At 40.9% G+C, this 21888-nt stretch overlaps 1 protein-coding gene across 4 annotated transcripts in view; it reads left to right on the top strand.

The window, feature by feature from the left end:
* Positions 1 to 21888, top strand: part of FMN1 (formin 1) — a gene marked incomplete at both ends in the record, with an annotated part of 444359 nt that overhangs the window by 77894 nt on the left and 344577 nt on the right. For 2 of the 4 annotated variants that reach the window (XM_080708276.1, XM_080708274.1), the window contains one exon: positions 3845 to 4020. The exons of 1 other annotated variant lie outside the window; for it this stretch is intronic. In XM_080708276.1, the coding sequence (XP_080564402.1) occupies positions 3845 to 4020 (176 nt within the window). Of the gene's footprint in view, positions 1 to 3809; positions 4021 to 21888 lie in introns of all 4 variants that reach the window. One more of the 4 variants, XM_080708275.1, reaches the window with a different exon arrangement.

Genomic DNA, 21888 nt, shown 5'->3' with positions numbered 1-21888 from the left:
CTGCATGTGTCTATCTCCGCCTGGAGATATGCCCTGATCATGATGATGTCAGGAGCACAACGCAGGACTTTCACATGAGGACTCTCAAGGCCTTGGTTCCAAATTGGTGCAGTGTCACATTGCCCACTTGTGATAAGTCGAAGCAAGTCATACGGCCAGATTCAACATCCTTGGGGCAAGGGAAATATACAAACTTGACTCCAGTGGGAGGAGCCATGGAGGTTGCTGGAAAAGGCCTGGAGTCTGTAATGCTAACTCATGTGGGGAGGGAGTGGAGAAGTCCAACAGTAGTCCCATGTGCCACAGGTAGAGAGCTTGATTCCATTTTGGAAAGATGGGCTGTGGACACTGCCTGTTTTCAATGGTATATTACCTCTTCTTTCTGTCTACTTCCATTGCTTTGATAATTGACGACCAATCCCCAGGCTGATGTTATAGGTTAGCATCAGGAAGTGCAGCTCATCATTTGAATGGTTCGAAAAAGCACAGACTTTCAAAGTGGTCACTTACCAAGGTAAGCCACCCCACATTTTGTGTATCTGTGCTGTATGTTGTATTAAGTGTGGTCACTTATAGAATTAACTTGTGTGTTTATGTGTGATTGATCAAGCTATTGAAATGTCACTGAGAAAATAACTAATAAATACTAATAAATGTTGAGTTAAAAACAGACCTATAATATGCATATCAAAAGGAAAGACATTAAATTGCATGGTTGTTTCAGCTTTTCACAAAATGTTCAGTGAAAATCTAGCACCTTAAAACCCATTTGTATCAAAAAGCAAATGATAGTTGACTGTTTTGAATATATTTACCTAATTTCAAGTAATTTTTCTCTTATCAGGTTTACTCAGCTAAATAAACACATTTATGTGCATTATTTTTAAATATTTGTGTTATTAAAACTCTCCTTTAGGAAAATTATTTCATAAATTTGTTTTGGTTTTTGGAAAGCTAGATTTGTCCTATGTCCTAACCGACTTTGTCAGACTTGAAAATAACAGTTTTATGCAACTTAGCGCGGCCCTGGGTCCTTTCTTGTCCTAATGATCCTTACCAAAATCATTATACATGCTGTTTACTTTGTGTTGTTTCCTTCATAGGGATATTGTCTGGTTAAATAAAAAACCTAAGAAATTGGCTCTTAAAAATAAAAACTGTCTCTAAATCTGAGTTAATTTTTCTTGTTTCTGCTTAAACTTCCTGTTGTTTTTCCTTTGCACGAAGGGTAAGTTGTTGTACGCCTCACCTCATTCTTGCAGCTCAGCACACACTGCAGGAGTGTGAGTGCACTCGCATGTGTATGTACATGTTTTACCTCAGGACTCCAAATTCTTGTTTTCATGGGAATGTACTGTTCTCTTTAACTTGAATGATGAACTTAGACTCACCAGACAATGTGCCTCTGATGATATAGATGTCTTACCTTAGGTGTTGTATATTGTGTTTTTGATGTACATATTATGTTTTTATATTGTTTTTAATCTGCATAAATTTTACCCAAAGCCAGCAGTTACTCCAAAACAAAAATGAAAAGTGGAGAGACTTAAAGTGGGGGATTCGATTAGTAAGTATACAGTTTGGAAGTAAGATGGTATGGCAAAAGCATACCATAGATTTAAAGATGTTTATTTCCTTTTTCTGGCCATACATGGGCAGAAATATCCTAGGAAGAAAAATGAGCCATATACATAGAAGTTAAAGGGGCCTGAGCTTTAATTTTTTTCACCTACTAAAGTATATCTAGGGCTGGGAGTGTAGCTCAGTGGTAGAGTATTTGCCTAGCATGAGGTTCAATCTCTAGTACCACAAAACAAAACAAAAGCATATCCAGCACTAACTTCCCATCAGGATCACCCCGAGGATAGTGGAGGTGATTAGCAGCTGCCTTCTTCCCAAGGTTCTTTAGGTATCCATCTTTTCCTGTCTTCTAGCAGGAGTGGGGGTGCTCCGCAGCCCATGACTCCCTGAATGAAAGCCCAAGAGACTTCTGTCTGGAGACATGGGTGGCAAGGTACATGACTGCAAAGGCACGCATTCTAAGGCACCTGGCACTCTCCATTTCTCACCTTGTAGACACCCTGTGTCAAAGGTGAGAGCAGACGTATGAGCTCCTGGACTCCCATTTTTCTCAGTGTCTACAAGAAAATGTTTTGTAGACTTCTTGCCAGGGGCAACCATAGAAACAATGTGACTTGTATCACCTTCACTTGGAAGTAGGATGGAAAATCAGTGACCCGAATGAGCAAACAAAAAGTTAAGCCTTAGCTGTTCTCAAATTTTTCTTCCTTCTAAAATGCTACTCTCATATTAAGGAGAGGCATGTTATACCACAGTCTCATTGTGTGTGGATTTATTCTTAGCTCAGGTTACTTGTAAGTCAGATATTCAGCATGGTGGATGCCGTCGGCTGGCTTTGGGTCACTGCCAAAGAGACTCTTAAAGAGATTATGTGTAATAAAGATCTTCTTACATATCTAGAAGTGATCCCTCTTACAAAGGTACACTGAGCCTAAACCTTTAACTTCCACCTAGTTGCTTAATATTTTGCCAAGTTTGCTTACCAGGAATTAAAAGAGGACTAAGAATTTGAGTGCTAAATGAAACGTTAGAGGTGACCTAATGTAGTACTTTGTAAACCGTGTGCCAGTAGAATACTAATGGCTTACAACAAGTTTAGTACGTGTCCCTTTTAATGACCCCTGTGGACAAGTAAATGTGGAAAACTGTGTAATGCTGAGTTAGATTTCTTTATTAAAGGACCTTTCAGGGTCTTCAATATGCATGAATCCATGGCTCTCCAAGGGATTCATCATGTGGCTTCTCTGACTATGAAGTCCTTGTAGTTCCTGGGATGTGTTACCATCTCAAGAATACCAAGCAGAGGCTATAGAATGTGGTCACTAAGAGTCAGATCTCTGGTGTTTAGCTGACTGGGTTCAAATCCTAGTTTTACCATTTATGGACTTTATGATCCATAAGTTGTTTAATTTCCTTGTGCTTCAGTTTCCTCTTCTAAAACACAAACACTAGCTGGGTTTGGTGCCATATGCTTGCAATCCCAATATTTGGGAAGCTGAGACAGGAGGGTTGTGGTTTGAGGACAGCCTCAGTACTTAGGCCCTTTGCAACTCAGTGAGACCCTGTTTCAAAATAAAGAATAAAAAATAAGACGGAGGTGTAGCTCGAAGGTAAAATGCTGCTGGGTTCCACCCCCAGTACTAAAAAAAAAATAAATAAATAAAACACAAACACTAACAATAACTAATGAGAGGTAATTTTAAAGATTGAAGAGGAAGGCTGACATAGTTTAGGTAAGAATGAGCTAGCTTCATACTTTCATTTCTACAGAGGACAAGGTTATGCATACCACACTCATTCAACAAACCACATATGATGATTCTGTCCCCAGAAACAAAAATGAACAAGGCACAGCTCCTGCCCTAAAGAACATATGCTAGTTACTTGGCTCAGGTGACACCATTTGGTAATAAAGCCAGTAGTCCAGGCATTCTGACTTCTGTCTGCAGCTCCTCTGTTGACTTCATTCTAAATGAGCCTGGACCACGCAGCATGGGTTGGTTGGTAAGCAAGAATGTGGAGCATAGAGTACATCCAGTAGAATTATTCTTTTAAGTTGGAGATGTATAGGGTTTACCTTTTTGTTAGGATGATTCAAAAAGAGTAATTAGCACTTCCAGAGGATAGCAAGCTCTAAAAATGCAACTCACAGGAGAGTGAGATAAGAGATAGTATTAAGAGGCCTTCCTAGGAGTTCCCCAAATGGCTGGCTCCATTTTGTCCCGCAGCTGTGTCATGGGTGACCCTCTCTGTGCTTGTCTAGGTGTCTCCTCTGAGAGCTTTCCCTGGGACTACTTCAGTGAGCAAACATCGAAAGATCTTCCCAGCAGAGATGGAGGTACCTGGGTCCTGGGCCACAGAACAGGACCACCCTGTTCCTTTTTGCTCCATGAGGAAAGAGAGAAGACAAACAGAAGTGCACTGTACTTGGATCTCAATGTAAGTGGAAATTTTTGTTTTGTGCCATGGCTCTTAGTGGTCAACAGAGATTTATTAAATATACATTTACTGAAAATTGTATATGTAAAGCTACTAAAGTGACATTTTGCATGTGGATCATTGTCTTTTAAAAAAAAATGTGTGGGTTGTAGAAAATCAAGATACATCTTGGTGACCTGAAATTTGTGCTCTAGAAAGTGTGTGGAACTCACTGAGTGTGTGTGGAACTTACCTGAATGCTTTCAGAATGCTCTGCTCACATTGGCTTTGTGGCTGAAACCTCACTGTGGGAAAACCCATTTGCTGCTAGTAATTTTACATCATTTTACTAAAAATTTATGAATGACATATGTTAGCCGACTGCATTCTCCAGTGAAATCCAAGGAGCCTGTCTTCCTGGCACATCTATAGACCTTCCTTTCTCTCCAGCTACTCAAATAACAGGTGAATAGGTTGGCAGGAAATCTGCCCAACACAGGATGAGCCATCTAAAAAAACATAGCCTTCTCCCTTCTCATTCATTCATGTACTCACTGACACAGAAGCATTGATTCCCTGCCACAAAGCAGCAGGCTGGGCTTAGCTACTTCCAGATTTGGATGGCCTGATAGGATTGACCAGACTATTGTTCCCTCTCCCCGCCTTTTTCCACCCATTTCCTGTCGCAGACAGGGTGGGCATTGGGAATCCAAGAAGCATTTTTTTTCTGTTTCTTTCATTCATTCATTCATTGCCATTAGCTCTAATGCTGAGTCACAATTTGTGTTTTCCAGTTCATTACTTTTTGATCTGAAACTTTGTGGATGAGCATGGGTTAGGTGGGTTAGATCTATGATCATAAAGGTGGTGATATGAGTGAGCTAGGTCAGACACAGAGGGGTAACCAGTGAGCCGTAGACCCTTGTATTTTTCATAACCATAGAACTGTAGTCACTGTAGAAAAGCATTTGATAATTGCTGTTATAAACAGAGGTTTGGAATGAAGCTGAAGATGACAAAAATCTTTCAGGAGATGATACGGAGGTTTGTCAAGTTTTTGCTTTGGTCGCCCTCTCTGCAGAGTCAAGCACATCTTGAGATGTCACTTACAGTAAAAAGTGGAACAGTGACATCTGTTGGTGAGTAATTTTAAGTGGTGCTGGCAGCAAACAGCAGGGAGGTCTAGAGTAGGAAAGTTCTGGAATGGTTCTGAAATGACCACTTCCTGTTTTACTTGTTTGTTTTTTGTTTGTGTGTGTGCGATGGGGGGGATATTTAAAGTAGGTTAAACTATGTATTTCTGATTTTCCTTTTCCCCTGTGAATGCAATTATTTATTAACTTTACTTAAGTTATTATAATTATAAAACTCATACACAATCCTTATAGAAAATTCAAAATAGCTACTAGCTATATTGGGAAAAATACATAGTCTCAGCAGGAAGAGTCACAATTGAAAGTTTGGTAAATTTTCTTTGCATATTAGTTGTGTTTTCTGTGAGGGATTTTTTAAAAATCATGCTAGATTTTATAACCTTCTTTTCTTTTATTTAACCAAATGCTCTTACATTGCTTATCCATTTTGTTACAGAATTTCTGTAGAAGTGTTTTATTTAATTTATGCTACTATGTATTGAACCCAGGGGTAAGAGCTACATTCCCAGCCCTATTTTGTTTTTTATATTGAAATAGGGTTTTACTAAGTGGTAGAGGGCCTCACTAAGGTGCTGAGGCTGGCCTTGAACCTGCAATTTTCTTGTCTTATCCTCCCAAGTACTGGAATTACAAGTATGCACCACCATACCTGGCTTGTAGATGTGTTTTAGGTGATTAAATCATCCATGAGGTGGTATGCCACAACTTTTATTTCTTCATTACTGGATGTTGAAGTTATTTCCAATTTTGGAATAGTACTACTATTTGGAAATAAATAACATGACCACACAAATAATGTTTTCTATAATTCTCCTGCAATATTTAGGAATGTTTCCTATGATACATTTCTGGAGGCAAATAACTTATATAAATACTTTTAGGCTTTTGATATATATCAAAAAGGCCTATATAAAAGGCCTATTCCCAGAACTGCCCTATATGAGTGTATAAATAAATATTATATTATAAATTATTTATATATATCAGATATTTATATACTAATATTTTATATATTAAAAGCATAATGAAATAAGTATATATATATATTTCTTAGTTTTTGATTAGTTATAATTTTTAAAAATTTGAGTAGTTTCTTTAGATTACTCTCTACATTAACATTTTTTACACTTTGGTCTCCATCTTTCCTTCCTTGGCTCTAAGCCTTCTCCCCTCTTCAGACAGTATGATATGTTCAACTAATGTCATTTGATTCCCATTTGAGAGGGTTCTGCTGATTTACAAGGTGTGTGCATCCAGCTCAGGAGGACATTTCTCCTGGGGAGAAGTTGAACACTGAGCTCAGGGAGGAGAACATGCTATTGAATAGTTTGACCAGCCTTAGCTACTTGGCCAGCACCGCTGTTTGCAGTGTCACCATCAGGGTGTAAATTTCCTAAGCCTTGTGCTATTGCTGTGCTGACTCAAGAGTATGTGGGGATGACAGCTGATACATATCATAACTGGTGGGAGTTTGGTATCCACAGATCAAAATAAACACCTGTATCAGGGCTGGGGTTGTTATTGAGTCTAATCACTCAGCTGGGCAGTCATCCTTTAGTTACTAAAGCATGAGAACATCCAGGAGACACGAAGGAGGCTCAGGGCAGCATTTATTTGCCAAACTAAATAAAACAAAACAAAAGCTTCTTTTCTATACTCTCACAATACTTTTGACACCAAAAATGTGGTTTTTCCACATCACACAATTTTCCAAGTCTTTGTGGACACCAACTGGTTGTCCTACAATTCCATTCTGGCACTCTCTGGAATCACTATCATATCCCACAGTGTATGGGATTTTGACCCCATGAGACTGCCCTATCTCACAAGCCAATCATGGATTCTCAGGTCAGCCACCATGACTGTCCAACTTGGATCTAAATCAGAAGCTCCTGTGACTGAACTCTAATTCTCAGGTTCAATAATTTCCTTGAACAGCTTGCACCAAACAGGCAAGCAGTTTACTTACCATTCCTGATTTATTACAAATGGTATTTTTAAAGGGTGTGGTCTAGAAGGGCCTTGAGCACAGGATCTTGCATTCCTGTGGAGTCAGAACTTATTTGACTAAGGGTTTTATGGAGGCTTTATAAATAGACATATTTGATTAAATTATTGACCACTGTTGATTGGCTCAACTTCCAACACTTTTACCCTCCCTGGAGGTCAGGGATGGGGCCAAAACTTCCAGTCCTCTGGTCACACAGTTTGTTTCTCTGGAAACCAGTCCCCCATCCTTAGGAGTGTTCCAAAAATTGCCTTAATAATACAAACTCAGGTGCAGGTGAAAGGGGCTTGCTATGAATAAGAAGATGCTCCTTTCACCTAAGTTAATTTAGAAACTAGGGCCCAAACCCAAAAACCATTAAAAAAAAAAGTTGTTTCTATCACTCTTATCATTTAGAAGAGTTTTAAGAGCTCTGGCCAGATACCACAGCTGAAGCCCAGATATGTATTTCTTATTATATCACAGTATCACACAACCAGTGTGTGTTTCAGTGTCTAACCAACCAACATTGTGGTCTTGTGGCTATATCGATGGCTGTGTAGAAAGGCTCTGCTCGGGTGATTATCCTGCAGTCCTGCTCAGGCAAATTTTGTGGACCTTCCTTGTCAGACAACAAAGATCTAAGGGCTATATCCTGTGCTTTGTCACCTACACTTTCAGGCCCTGTGGTTGCCAAGTATTTTCTAGGACATGCTTATGCTAAAAAAAAAAAAATATTTATTGTCATATCTGAAGTTCAAGTTGCACTGTGTGTATATATTTCGTTGACTAATTCTAGCAATCTTAGGTATCATTTTGGGACATCTCAAAGGACCCAATATGTGAGTTGCTACCCTTGAGAAGCATCTATATATGTTAAAACCTCAGTCACCCCAGATACCTCTTAATTCATGAGCACTGAAAACGTTACCTTAAAGTGAAGTTTCTTGAATTCCACCAAAATGGGGGCGCCATTTGCTATGCACCTCAGTTAGCAATGCATTTTGAATCAGATTTTTCCCAAGCAAGTGGATATAGTCAGAGACCAGAGAGCCAATGGGGCCCACTTCCTTATAACAAGTGTAAGTTCTGAGAGATTCTAGTTGAAGGAAATGCTCAAGGATAGTCTGTAAAATGCTGGTAAATAAAGGAGATGGGTGGGGAGAAAATATACTAAGAGAGGAATGGCCTGAGATTGAAAACAAAGATCCTTACCTTTCACCCTGTACAAGAATCAACTCAAGATGGATCAGAGACCTGAAATTTAGATCAGTGACTTTGGAATTACTAAAGGAGGGCATAGATCTAACATTCCAACATATTTGGCACAGGCAGAAACTTCTTCAGTGAGAGTCCCAAAACTCAGGAAATTAAAACAAGAATTAGTAAATAGGATGGCATTAAACATAACACTAAAAGGCTTCTGCTCACAAAGGAAACCATCAAGAGTCTAAAGAGAAAGCCTACAGAATGAGAGATCTTTTCCAGCTATCTCTCTGATAGAGGACTAATATCTAGAATATACAAAGTACTTAAAAACTCAACACTAGCCCGACGTGGTGGTGCACGCTTGTAATCCCCGCGCTTGAGAGGCAGAGACAGGAGGATCACACAGGTTTGAATCCAGCCATGCTGGCTTAAGAGACCCTGTTTCAAAAAAAAAAAAAAAAAAGTATAAAAATAGGTCTGGGAGTGTAGCCCGGAGGTAGAAGTGCTTCCAGGAACCCCAGTACCACCAAAACAAAACAAAACAAAACAAAAAAAACTCAACACTAAAAAAATTCCCCAAATAACCCAACCAATAAATGGGCAACTGAACTAAATAGAAACTTCACAGAAGAAGTTCGGATACAAATGGCCAATAAATACATGAAAAAATGTTTAACAACATTAGCAATCAGGAGATGCAAATCCAAACCACACCAATAGTCCATCTAACTCCAATCAGAATGGCAGTCATCAAGAAGGCAAACAATAGTAAATGCTGGAGAGGATGTGGGGAAATAGATACTCTTCAACTGTTGGTGGGATTGCAAATTAGTGCAGCCACTATGGAGATCAGTGTGGAGACTCCTCAAAAAATTGGGAATGGAGCTATCATATGATCCAGCTATATAACTCATGGGTATCTTTCCAAAGGGACTGAAGTCAGAAATTTATATTAATACATGCATATCCATGTTTATAGCAGCACAATTCACAGCAGCCAAATTACAGAACCAACCTAGGTGTCCATCAACAGATGAATGGATTACAAAATTATGGGATATACACACAATGATTTCTACTTGGCATTCAACAAGAACAAAATAGGAAAATGGAGGGCTGCAGAAAACATTACGCAAAGTCAGATTATCCAGGTATAGAAAGCGAAGAGACGTATGTTTTCTTTCATATGCACAAGCTAGGGAGTAATCCAGATACCAGACGGACTTCAGAAAATGGAATAATGGAGGAGAAACTCGACTGGAGCCAGGGAGGTGGTCTAGAGGAAGGAGGGGAGGGAGGACCAATGAACGAATCACTTCCATTGATATTATGTACGTATGTGAGAATACCAATGCCGACCTCACTACCCTGAATGGGAAAGGGGGGCTTGTGGAGGGAGCCAGGGGAAAGCCCAACAAGTGTAGTGTGCATAAAGGCCACTATCACTGTGAACTTCATATCATGCACCAATAAAAGTATAAAAACAAAGATATAAAAAGCAGAAAAGTTAAGCGGTCATAAGGATTATTTGCTGGTTGTAGGAGTATCTGAAAGTAAGATTTTTGCGTGCCAGCTTTTAAAATATGATCTTGAGCCAGGCGTGGTGGCGCACGCTTGTAATCCCTGCACTTGGGAGGCGGAGACAGGAGGATCGCGCAGGTTTGAAGCCAGCCCCGCTGGCTTAAGAGACCCTGTTTTCAAATTTTAAAAAAGTATAAAAATAGGTCTGGGAGTGTAGCCCGGAGGTAGAAGGGTTTCCAGGGACCCCAGTACCACCCAAAAAAACAAAAAACAAAAAAATGACCTTGAACTTTTCTTGGTGATTCTACTTTCTGAGGATCATCTCAGTCTCCTTCCCTGTAAGGCTCGGAATGTTTTTTACTTGAATTGGCTTAATTGACTGGGGAACGCACAGCACTGAGTTCCAAGTGATTATATTTTATGAATGAAATGTTATAATTATCTAGTGCATATATAAGCATGACTAAGTACACCAGAAACAAGAACTTGCATGTACTGATCACTTCCTAAAAGCCAGATGCAGTTCTTCATGGTATTACTGTGTCTATTTTGCAAATAATGAAAGAGGTTCAGGAAAGGCAAGAGCAGTACTTGAACCCACCTCTGAGCCTCATCTGAAGTGTGTACATGATCATTCCCTCTGCCTCTTCATTGTTTTTGAAGCTTTTTGTTTGTTTCATTTTTAATTTGAGAAGAAAAAACAAGACATTCATGTAGTTCACTCCCATAATCGTGAGAAGGATTGAGACCTGGTTCAGAATTAGACAGAACTCCAACAGAATTGCCACATAGAACTTACCCAGCTACCTACACGGGATGGTAGATGCTTCTGCAAGCACCTGTTGCCCTTGGTCTTTAAAATTAATGTGAAACAGTGGTGGGACCTGATCGCAGTCCTTCCCCCTTCCTCTTAAATGGCAGACTCCACTGCATAAGCTAGATTAAGCATTAATGAGTTCACAGATGGCTCTCTGACATAGGACCTTTGCATTGCATGGAAAGGGCCATATCTTTGTATTGTTTCTCTAAAAGCCAGTGAGAACCACCTTCAAGCTAAAACCGCAGGACTGCCTTTCCTGGGTTCTTAGGATATTCTTGATAATGGAGCTTGCACTACAAGTGAAATGAATTAGAAAATACCAGTCAAGCTTGTTTCTTATTTGAGTGTGTAAGTACATAGGTGAGTGTATGTGTGTGTAAGTGAAAAGTGAGAAATAACAGATCATATGGAAGTAGGATAAATGATCAAGATATCACCAAGAGGAAAGAACATCTGGAATTGATGAACTATGGATAGATTTTTAATGAAACAAACAACTCATTGCCTAATGTCATGTTAAAGCACTTTGAAAAACAGCAGTCCATTTTATTCCTAATATACAAGAAATTTAATCAGCTCTTAAATTAGTTCCAATTTTGGAATTGGTCTAATGGGCTGTTATTGTCTTTTAAACAGAATTCATCTTTTTCTGTCAATCACAAAGTTCAGGTTTTTTCTTTTTTTTTTTTTTCTTTTGCAGTACTGGGGATTGAACTCAGGGGCATTGTACCTCTGAGCTACACCCCAGCCCAATTTTTTAGTATTTTTATTTTTGAATCAGGGACAAAGTTCAGTTCTCATCCATTCTCTACACCTCTTTGACATCCACTTGCCTTTTTTACAAACTGCAAGGTAACAACAAATATGGTAACATCCCAGATTTCTTTGAAAAACAAAAAGAATAACAAAGTTGGTTTAATCATTGAACTAACTTGATGGTTAATGTAACTGTGAAATTCACTTTTCTTTTATATTTAAAACACTCATTGTTCTCACTTCTGCCTTTTGTGACATGAAATATAATAGCTATTCACATAAAATTTGAACTTTTAAGTGTGTACACAGAGACTTTGTATTATACTACTAAAGTCTGAGAAAACAAAAAATAGAACTGAATTTTGTTTTTGAAAAAAGTGAGGAGCCAGGCATGGTGACACACGCTTGTAATCTCAGCATTAGGGAGGCTGAGACAGGAGGATCACAGTTTATGGACAGACTCAGCTACTTAATGAGGCTCTTTGCAAATCAGTGAGACCCTGTTTCAAAATAAAGAATAAAAAATAGGGCTGGGGGTGTAGCTTAGAGGTAGAATGCCCCTGGTTCCCATCCCCAGTACTGAAAAAAAAAAAAAAAAAGTGAGGGATCTCTTTAGGAATTTTATTTAAGGGATTTGGAAATACTGCTGTAAAAATGTTGTATTCCATTTCTTTAAAAGTCACATTTTAACCCCCCTTTGAAAGAGTTTCATTTGCTCAGATTCACCCTTTTGTCTCAAAAATTGCAGTTCTAGCTGCTAATGGTGGCACATGCTTGTAATCCCTATGCTTGGGAGGCAGAGACAGAAGGTTCCCACAAGTTCGAACCTGTTTCCAAATAAAAAATATAAAAATGGGTCTGGGAGTGTAGCCCAGAGGTAGAAGGGTTCCATCCCCAGTACTACCAAAAAAAAAAAAAAAAAAAAAAAATTGCAGTCTCTCTGTTTTCTTTGGATTAAAAGGGCTATATAGATTCTCACATAGTCTCTTTAAGCCTTGATCTCACTATCCAGGAGGCAGGAGGATTACAAGTTCAAGGCCAGCCTGGGCAACTTAGTGGAACCCTGTCTTGAAATAAAAAATAACAAGAGGTAGGAATGTAGGTCACTGGTAGAGAGCCCTAGGGTTCAGACTCCAGGACCACACACACAAAAAATAATAATAATAAATAAAAAGAGCCAGGACTGTGGTACACACCTTTATCTTAGTGTTTGGGCAATTGAGGATCCCAGATTTGAAAATAGCCTTAGCTACTTAGTGATACCTGTGTTTAAAAAATTAAAAAAGGCCGGGCGTGGTGGCACACTCTTGTAATCCCAGCATTTGGGAGGCTGAGACCGGAGGATCACGGTTCGCGGACAGCCTCAGCTACTTAGTGAGGTCCTCTGCAACTCAGTGAGACCCTGTTTCAAAATAAAAAAATATAAATTAGGGCAGGGGGTGTAGCTCGGAGATCGAATGCCCCTGGGTTTCATCCCCAGACCCGCAAAAAAAAAAAATTTTTTTTTAATTAAAATTAAAAAATAGTTGGGGTTGTAGCTCAGAGGTATAATGCCCTGAGTTCAATCCCAATACCAAAAAATTGTAAAAAGAAGAGGAAAAATGAACAAAAGTTAATCTCTTTCTCCCTGTATATTGAAATTGCAGTATGCCATTCAGAAAAGCATTTTCTTTCCTTGAGAATGGAAGTGGGAATTTGTGGCTAAAATTACAATCTCATAGGACCCATGTAGAATTTTCAATTTAGTAGCCCTTATGTAGGGGCCACTGCCCCTACATAAGAATACTCCTGTCACTTCTATGTTAACATGAAATTTTAGTTTGTTTAAACCAGTTATTTTTCTGTTGCCATTTGGTTATTACTGATTGTAATGAAGTCATCTTGGTTTATTAGTACCATTTTTTCTAAACTGTATTAAATAATTGTAGTTACTACATAAATGTCTTATATATATTTGAACACCAAGTGGCTTCCCTCTCCAGCTATAGATAGAATATGACCTTAATTCTAGAAGTTGCCTCAGAATATTCCAAGATACTTTTAAAATAACAGTTGTGCTACATATACTTTGGTTTGATCAAATCTCCAATCAACTGTTGTTCCAAATGGAGTCAATAATGAATACATTTCAAAATGTGCAAATGTGATTTCCCCCTACCATCCCCTGATCCCTGAAACACACATTCTCCCCAGTAGGATGACTGCCTGGAGCATCTATGGTGAATCAGGCAAGCACCGGGTTAGGAGTCATGCACATTGAATATTGGCACAACCCTGAGTTCAGTGTTGTCTTTCCATTTTCCACAGGTGGGCATTGGCTCAAGAAGTTGAACTTGCTCAAAATGGCAGAGTTCTTGTGGAATTCTTACCTCTTATTGAACCCAGTGAACCCAGGTCAAAGCAGGCCCCTTCTGCTCCTCTGTTTACACTAACTATTTTTAAGGACAGCACCCGGGGCAGCGCCACACGAGCTTTCTCCTTTCTAATCTCATGCACTGGCGTTCGCGTCCACATTTCTTTTCTCTTAAAATGACTAAGTCTGCGGGTACTGAGTTCCAGGAATCATTGATGATTTGGGATGTGTAACCTTTGTGACCTTTCTACTCTTGGCCAACTTGAACTTTCATAGGCGTTCGGCCCTGGTAACCAGGTGACCTATTTCACCTCACTGCCTATGTTTCAGTAAGAAAGTGAACTGTTTATTAAATACAGTAGCTTTTTTGTCTTATTGGAATGAAAAGCACAATTTTTTTTGTGTGTGTGGTACTGGGGGTGGAACCCAGAGGCTTTCTACCTCCGGGCTATACTCCCAGACCTTTTTTTACATTTTTTAATTTGGAAACAGGGTCTCACTAAGTTGCGGAAAGCCTCATTAAGTAGCTGAGGCTGGCTTCGAACCCGTGCGATCCTCCTGTCTCAGCCTCCCAAGCGCAGGGATTACAAGCGTGGTGGTCACCACGCCCGGCTCAAAGCACAAATATTTTGAATCAGATAGATCTAGTACAGACTGTGGTCTGCCATTTCTAGGGTATGTATTCTTAGAATTGACCTAATTTCTTTGAAGCTTTATACATTAACATCTGCAGTGATGCCCAAAACAATGGCTGCTAGCCACAAATGGCTCTTTAATTTTATTTTTATTTTTTGTGGTACTGGGGATGGAACCCAGGGATGTTCTACCTCTGAGCTACACTCCCAGCCCTATTTTTCATTCTTTTTAAAAAAAAAAAAATAAACAGGTTTCACTGAGTTGCAAAGGGCCTCACTAGCTGATACGGAGGCACTAAGTAGTGTGAACCGTGATCCTCCTGTCTCAGCCTCTTAGTCAAAATTAAGTCAAATTAAAAATTTAGCTCCTCAGTCACACTAGCCACATTTAGAGTGCTTAGAGGCCATCTGTGGATGGCACTGAGATAAAATGTTTCCATTATTGCAAAACCTGCACTGAACAACACTCATTTGTAAAGTTGGGTTAAGGATACCTTCCTCATACCTATATGGGAGGAATTCAGGTACAAATAATCTTGCCTAAAGCACCTAGCATGATGCCTACCTGGGACAACAATGATGTCCTAAAAATCTTTTCTGGTTCTCTTCTGCCCTCATGCACGCTCTTCTCCATCTTCATTTCTTTTTAGATAGGTCTCTACCTTCCCTAAAATTTCTTTTAGACCCATCAAGTTTAAAAATATTTAAAATGGTAGCTGGATCTTTGGAGTTTTATCTAATACTCAATATAGCTTTTCAAGAAAGAAAGAAAGAAAGAAAGAAAGAAAGAAAGAAAGAAAGAAAGAAAGAAAGAAAGAGAGAAAGAAAGAGAGAGAGAGAGAGAAAGAAAGAAAGAAAGAAAGAAAGAAAGAAAGAAAGGAAGAAAGAAAGAAAGTTAAAGCTGGGCATGGCGGCACGCTGCTGTAATCCCAGGACTTGGGAGGCTAAGAGGAGGGTCACAGGTTGGAGGACAACCTCAACCTCAGCAATTAGTGAGACCCTAAGCAACCTAGAAAGACACTGTTCTAAAATAAAAATAAAATAGGGCTGTGAGTGTAGCTCAGAGGTAGAATGCCCCTGCATGCAATCCCTAGCAACATATATACAAAATAAATAAATAAATAAATAAATAAATAAGGAAGAAAAAAAAAAGAATTCCTATTTATAGAATAGCCCAGAACCACCTAGTTTTACTGCTTGAGAAGGAGAGGAGTTATAGGAAGTACTTGACATAGTTTATTAGATTCCATATTTTCATCTGTAACTTTTATCAGGAGCAACTTAGCCGTAATCACATGTTTTCATCACAGACTCCAGGGCAGCTAGTGTCACTGTTGATATGGGACAGCGGTATTATTCTCTTTACTTTTGAAAAGCTCAAAATCTTGCAGAAATACACCTCAGGATATTCTGTACCTTACAGACAGCTGCCCTCGAACCCCACTTCCAATGGGCCACACCAGCTCCACAAATTGAGCTATAGCATTTCGTTTTCCCTTTTGCACTGTTTTGTTTTGTCACCAACATGACTCTCTTTTCCAGAGAACCCTTGACACTTGGTTGGTGGGGTACAATCTTACAAATATTTAATAGTGGGACCCACAGTAATGCAATAACTGATTCAAGCTTTACAAGCGGAAGGAAATTTTAAATGAAGCAGCACCTTCGAAGTCTAATGAAAAGACCTAAAATCAAAGAAAAAACAAGCAAAGAGAAAATAGCCAGAGATCTGCTGTTGCAGGGCAGGCATTGTCTGGGAACAGCCCCTTTTTTTTTTCCCTTGGTGGTGGTACTGGGGATGGAACCCTTCTACCTCTGGGCTACACTCCCCAGATCTATTTTATATTTTATTTGGAAACAGGGTCTCTTAAACCAGAGAGGCTGGCTTCGAACCTGTGCGATCCTCCTATCTCTGCCTCCCAAGCGGGAGATTACAAGCATGTGCCACCACACCCGGCAGGGAACAGCCCTTTCTAAAGCAGGCAAGGGGACCACAGCCATACAGTGTCATTACACGAGCTTCAGTTGATATTTAAGAAAAGAATGGGGGCCCAGCATGGTGACTCACGCTTGTAATCACAGCATTTGGGAGGCTGAGACAGGAGGATTGTGATTCGTGGACAGCCTCAGCTCCTTAGTAAGGCCCTTTGCAACTCAGAGAAACCCTGTTTCAAAATAAAGAATAACAAAAAATAGGGCTGAGGGTATAGCTCGGAGGTAGAATGCCCTGGGTCAATCCCCAGTACCGCAATATATATGTATTGTGGTATATATATATATATATATATATATACATATATATATATATATATATATATATATATATATATATATATGGTAGGGAACTCCAAATCTGTTGGTTATTTGTTTTCTAAAATGATTGAGGTGGTTTAAAAATCACCTGGAAGGCCGGGCGTGGTGGCGCACGCTTGTAATCCCCGTGCTTGGGAGGCAGAGACAGGAGGATCGCGCAGGTTCGAAGCCAGCCGCGTGTGCTGGCTTAGGAGACCCTGTTTCCAAATAAAAATGTAAAAATAGGTCTGGGAGTGTAGCCCGGAAGTAGAAGGGCTTCCAGGAACCCCAGTGCCACCAAAAAAAAAAAAAAAAAATCACCTGGAGCTCAAGAAATATAATAGAGTGAACTTCGTAACCTTCTGTGTGCCTGCCACCTGAGAAAATGTTCAGCTAATTGCTCTTTTCAGGTGAAAGAGATGGGGGAAAAAATCCAGAAAGTTTTTGCCGTGAAACACCCAAAGAAATGGATCCTTGAAAGACTGCTCCTTGGAATTTAATTCCATGGTGGCACAGATGAGGCTGTGGTGTGGAAAGGCATTGTGCTTAGCCCCTCTGGCCTAGTACATGGATTGGAGGGAGTCAGGAGGGGGCAACTCCTTGCTTGGGCTGTCAGTTCATCAGTACATACAGAGGAGGTTAGAAAAACAAATTCTATAGCCGGGTGTGGTGGCGAACACTTCTTGTAATCCCCGCGTTTGGGGAAGCTGAGACAGGAGGATCACACAGGTTCAAAGCCAGCCTTGCTGGCTTAAGAGACCCTGTTTTCAAATATATAAAAAATAGGTCTGGGAGTGTAGCTCGGAGGTATAAGGCCCCTGGGTTCCATCCCCAGTACCACCAAAAAAAAAAAAAAAAAAAAAAAAAAAGAAAATTCTATGAGGTGTTTCTTTCCTAGAATGCTTTCCTTGTGTCAGGTATTCCTCTATGTAATCCTCACGACGATCCATGGAGCGAGTGCTGCTCGTTGGGTCTCCTCCAGGTGACGGCGCTGCAGCGGAGTGAGCCCACATGACTTGCTCGAGGTTCCTACAGGGTGCAGCATGGGGAGCCGGGACTCAGGCCCTGAACCCAATAGCCTTTGTTCCTTGGCCATGAGGAGATAGCCTACCCACCACGCTCTTTCTTCCTTCCTTCCTGCTTTGCAATATACCCAGCCCCCCCCCCCTTTTCTCTTTTAGATTCTTCTAGTTTGTTATCAGCTTTCAACCCATTTCCACAAAAGCCTTGATTCCGCCCAGGGTAGGAACTAGTCTTAGAAACATTTTACCTGGACTACTCGACAGAAAAGGGCTTTCATCTCAGGGACACATCCTTACAATAGGCAGGTGTGGCCCATTTTCTTTGTAACAAATTAGCAAAACAGTCACAGCTTTTTCGATAGGCTGCTCAGAGGGGCTAAGTTAGTTGTCAAGGGAACAAGGCCAAGCCAGGAAGGCAGGGGAAGCGCTGCACAAGGAGGGGCAGCCAGCGAGGTCTGGGCTTGCTCTTCTCTCTGCCATGATGAGCCTGTGGAGTAAGTAGAGGCAAGGAGTCCTCTTCAAAGATGTGGAAAGTAAGCCTGTGGAAGATGCGGGTCTGGAGGAGGGCAGGAGCACGGGGCCTACTGGTAAGAAAGACAGCGTGCAGGGGGGTCAGCAGGGTGTGGGAGCCAAGCTTCTCATCTGGTTGTTGCACGTGAGCAGTATGAGCTAGACCAATAAGTTAGCTCTTCTTCACTTCAGATATCTTTATAATTAAAACAAGGGCAAGCTCAGCCGGGCGTGGTAGCGCACGCTTGTAATCCCAGCGTTTGGGAGGCAGAGACAGGCGGATCGCAGGTCAAGGGCAGCCTCAACTACTTAGTGAGGCCCTCTGCAACTTGGTGAGACCCTGTTTCCAAATAAAGAATTAAAAAATAGGGCCGGGGGTGTAGTTTGGAGGTTGACTGTCCCTGGGTTCCATCGCCAGACTCGCAAAAAAAAAAAAAAAAAAAAAAAAAGGCAAGCTAGACGATCTCCTGTGTGTGTGTGTGTGTGTGTGTGTGTGTGTGTGTGTGTGTGTAGTGCTAGGGATTGGGCTCAAGGGCATTCTACGTCTAAGTGATGCCTGTACCAGTATTGGGAATGGCCTAGGAAAATTTGAGAAAGTTATGATTATTATATTTCAAAAATTGGGTGAGGGGCAAATCTGTGCAAGGACTTGGTTTCTGCCTAAAAGCAGCAACTATTCCAATGTAAACTAGTGAAAAGCAATTAACCAGTTAATAGGAGAGGAGAACTAGGCCTGTCTCTATCTAAAGACAGATCTTAGTTGAGGAGAACTAGGCCTTTATCTAAAGACAGATCTACATGATTGGATAAGCAAGCTAAGATGGTAGGAGGGGTCGACCTTCATGAAAGGAGATACCCTGCCACACCTTGTTGGGGGAGGTACCTTACAGGGACTTTCACTGTCAGAATTATGTAAACAAGATGGAGGTCATGGGTATAAAACATCGGTCCATGTGTAATCCCTTTGGTGTATTCATTTTGAATCACCTCCCTCCATGCCATTTGGCATGGGGCTGTATTTCTATTTTCTTTCTTTCTTTCTTTCTTTCTTTCTTTTCTTTTTTTTTTTTTTTTTGGTGGTACTGGGGTTCCTGGAAGCCCTTCTACCTCTGGGCTACACTCCCAGACCTATTTTATATTTTTGAAACAGGGTCTCTTATGCCAGTGTGGCTGGCTTCAAACCTGCGCCATCCTCCTGTCTCTGCCTCCCAAGCGCGGGGATTACAAGCGAGCGCCACCACGCCCGGCACTGTATTTCTATCTTTCTAATAAACTTCTTTAAATCTTCAGCAACTGTCCAAGCTATGCATATTTATTCTTAGCTTAGGACAAGAACCCACAGTAATTTTCTGTTTTGGGTCGTTTTGGGTTTTTGTTATGGGTTGGGGGAAAGTGTGTCCAGGACCCTAGCAGGGATTCCCAGGGAACAGTTTCCCAAACCATATTCTCCCAATCTGTAACAATGCCCTCTGCACTATTTTATTTTATTTTATTTTTTGGTGGTACTGGGGTTCCTGGAAACCCTTCTACCTCTGGGCTACACTCCCAGACCAACTTTTTAATATTTTTATTTGGAAACAGGGTCTCTTAAACCAGCTGAGGCTGGCTTCGAACCTGCGCCATCCTCCTGTCTCTGCCTCCCAAGCGCGGGGATTACAAGCCTGCGCCACCACGCCCGGCTAGTACTTGGGAGGCTGACACAGGAAGAATGCAGGTTCAAAGCCAGCCTCAGCAACTCAGTGAGACTCTGTTTCCAAATAAAATATAAAATAGGTTGGTGGGTGTAGTTCAGAGGTAGAAGGCCCCTGGATTCCATCGCCAGTACCATGCACACATACACTAAATAAATAAATAAGATAAAATATACTTCCTGTAGAAGGGGGGCTTTAGATAACGAAGGGAAATGCGAGCAGAGTGAGGGAGGTGGTCTGGGGGCCTTAATGAAGGAAGCGCTGCCATTGACATTTAAATGAGTGAGGATACCAAAGTTAGCTTCAGTACCATGAGTGGGAGGGGCAGCGGGCGGAGCCTTGGAGAAGCCCCAAGTGCTGTGTGCATGTGTATGCTAACTCTGAACTACGTTATGCTGTGAGACGACAGTGCGCCAATAAAAGTAGAGAGATTTTCTAAATATACTTTCTGACCAACAAAAAAGGCCCATCTTCACCCATTATCCTACCCTTGTCTTCATTCCTGGCATCCTGACTGGCTGTCCCCAGTCCCCTGCTCTAAACTCTTTTCTTTCACAGGAAGAGTTTTACACGCTTATTTACTCTTACTAATTTTAACTCCACTTTTCTGCTTATGTCAAGCAGTCGTCACAAGAATCTATCTGAATGACTGGGAGTTAGAAGTAATTAATCATTCAAGTCAGGCCGGGAACTTGAAATAAACTGGACAAAGAGCAGCATGGCAGTTAGGTGGCCTGACGCGGTGCGATGCAGTCACACGCGCCTCAGTTTCCCCTTGATGTCTGGGGGGTCTGGAGACCATTGAAGTACATTAAGTTAAGGATATGTGGAAGGACTAACCAAGAGTAAGGGGACTTTAGAAAGGTTTTGTTGTGGGCCGGGCATGGTAGTGCACGTTTGTAATCCCTGCGCTTGGGAGGCTGAGACTGGAGGATCGCACAGGTTCAAAGCCAGCCTCAGGTACTTAGTGAGGCTTTCAGCAACTTAGTGAGACTCTGTTTCCAAATAAAATATAAAACAAGTCTGGGAGTATAGCCTGGAGGTAAGAAAGCCTCTGGGTTCCACCCCCAGTACCACCAAAAAAATAAAGGTTTTGTTGTTATAGATGCTGGTTTAGGCAGCATGCAGTTTTGCAGAGTGATTTTAAAAGTAGTTTTAAAGCTTATTTTTCTATATTTTGAGTCACAGAAATTAGTACTACTGTGTAGGTAGTGACGAGCCATTTATTCCAGTTCTTTTAGACTTACCTTACTGGTATCTACTTGCTGGACTGAGGCTCACATTGCCATGAAGCACAGTTGACTCCAGGTTCAATATGGGTACAGCTGAGAGGATGGTAGAGGGGAAAACATGGAGAATCTGCTAGTGGTAAATTCTCAACACAAACCCTATGTTCAAGTTGTAAGTGTACAAGTACAAGTTGTTCCTTTTTCTTATATATATACTGGGGCTGGAACCCAGGGGCATTTGACCGCCGAGCTACACCCCCAGACCTATTTTTTATTCTTTACTTTGAAACAAGGTCTCACCGAGTTGCAAAGGGCGACACTAAGTAGCTGAGGCTGTCCCAGAACCAGGATCCTCCTGTCTCAGCCTCCTGAATGCTAGGATTACAAGTGTGTGCCAGCATGCCCTGCAGTACAAGTTGTTTTTTTATTTTTTTAACAGAGACTTTTAATGTGGATCAAATGCTGCTTAATCATTTGTTTCAACTTAGTTGCCTGAGATGGGCCATTTTGATCAGCCCATTGCACGGATGTGGCCAATAGAGAGGTTACACATCCTGAGGTTAGAATAAAGGAGAATCAGCTGAGATGGTAAGAACCGTAAAGGATGGGAGTCTTGGCTTCTACTGGTTTTGTATAGCAGATGCTTACTAAATATTCACCACAGTATAAGACACTTAGTGTCCCAGAGGTATGATTATCCCCATCTCCCA

This window comes from Muscardinus avellanarius (assembly GCF_963383645.1).
Source record: "Muscardinus avellanarius genome assembly, chromosome: 12".
NCBI lineage: Eukaryota > Metazoa > Chordata > Mammalia > Rodentia > Gliridae > Muscardinus > Muscardinus avellanarius.
The sequence above is the reverse complement of the archived record's forward strand: the minus strand, read 5'-3'. Positions and strand labels throughout refer to the sequence as shown.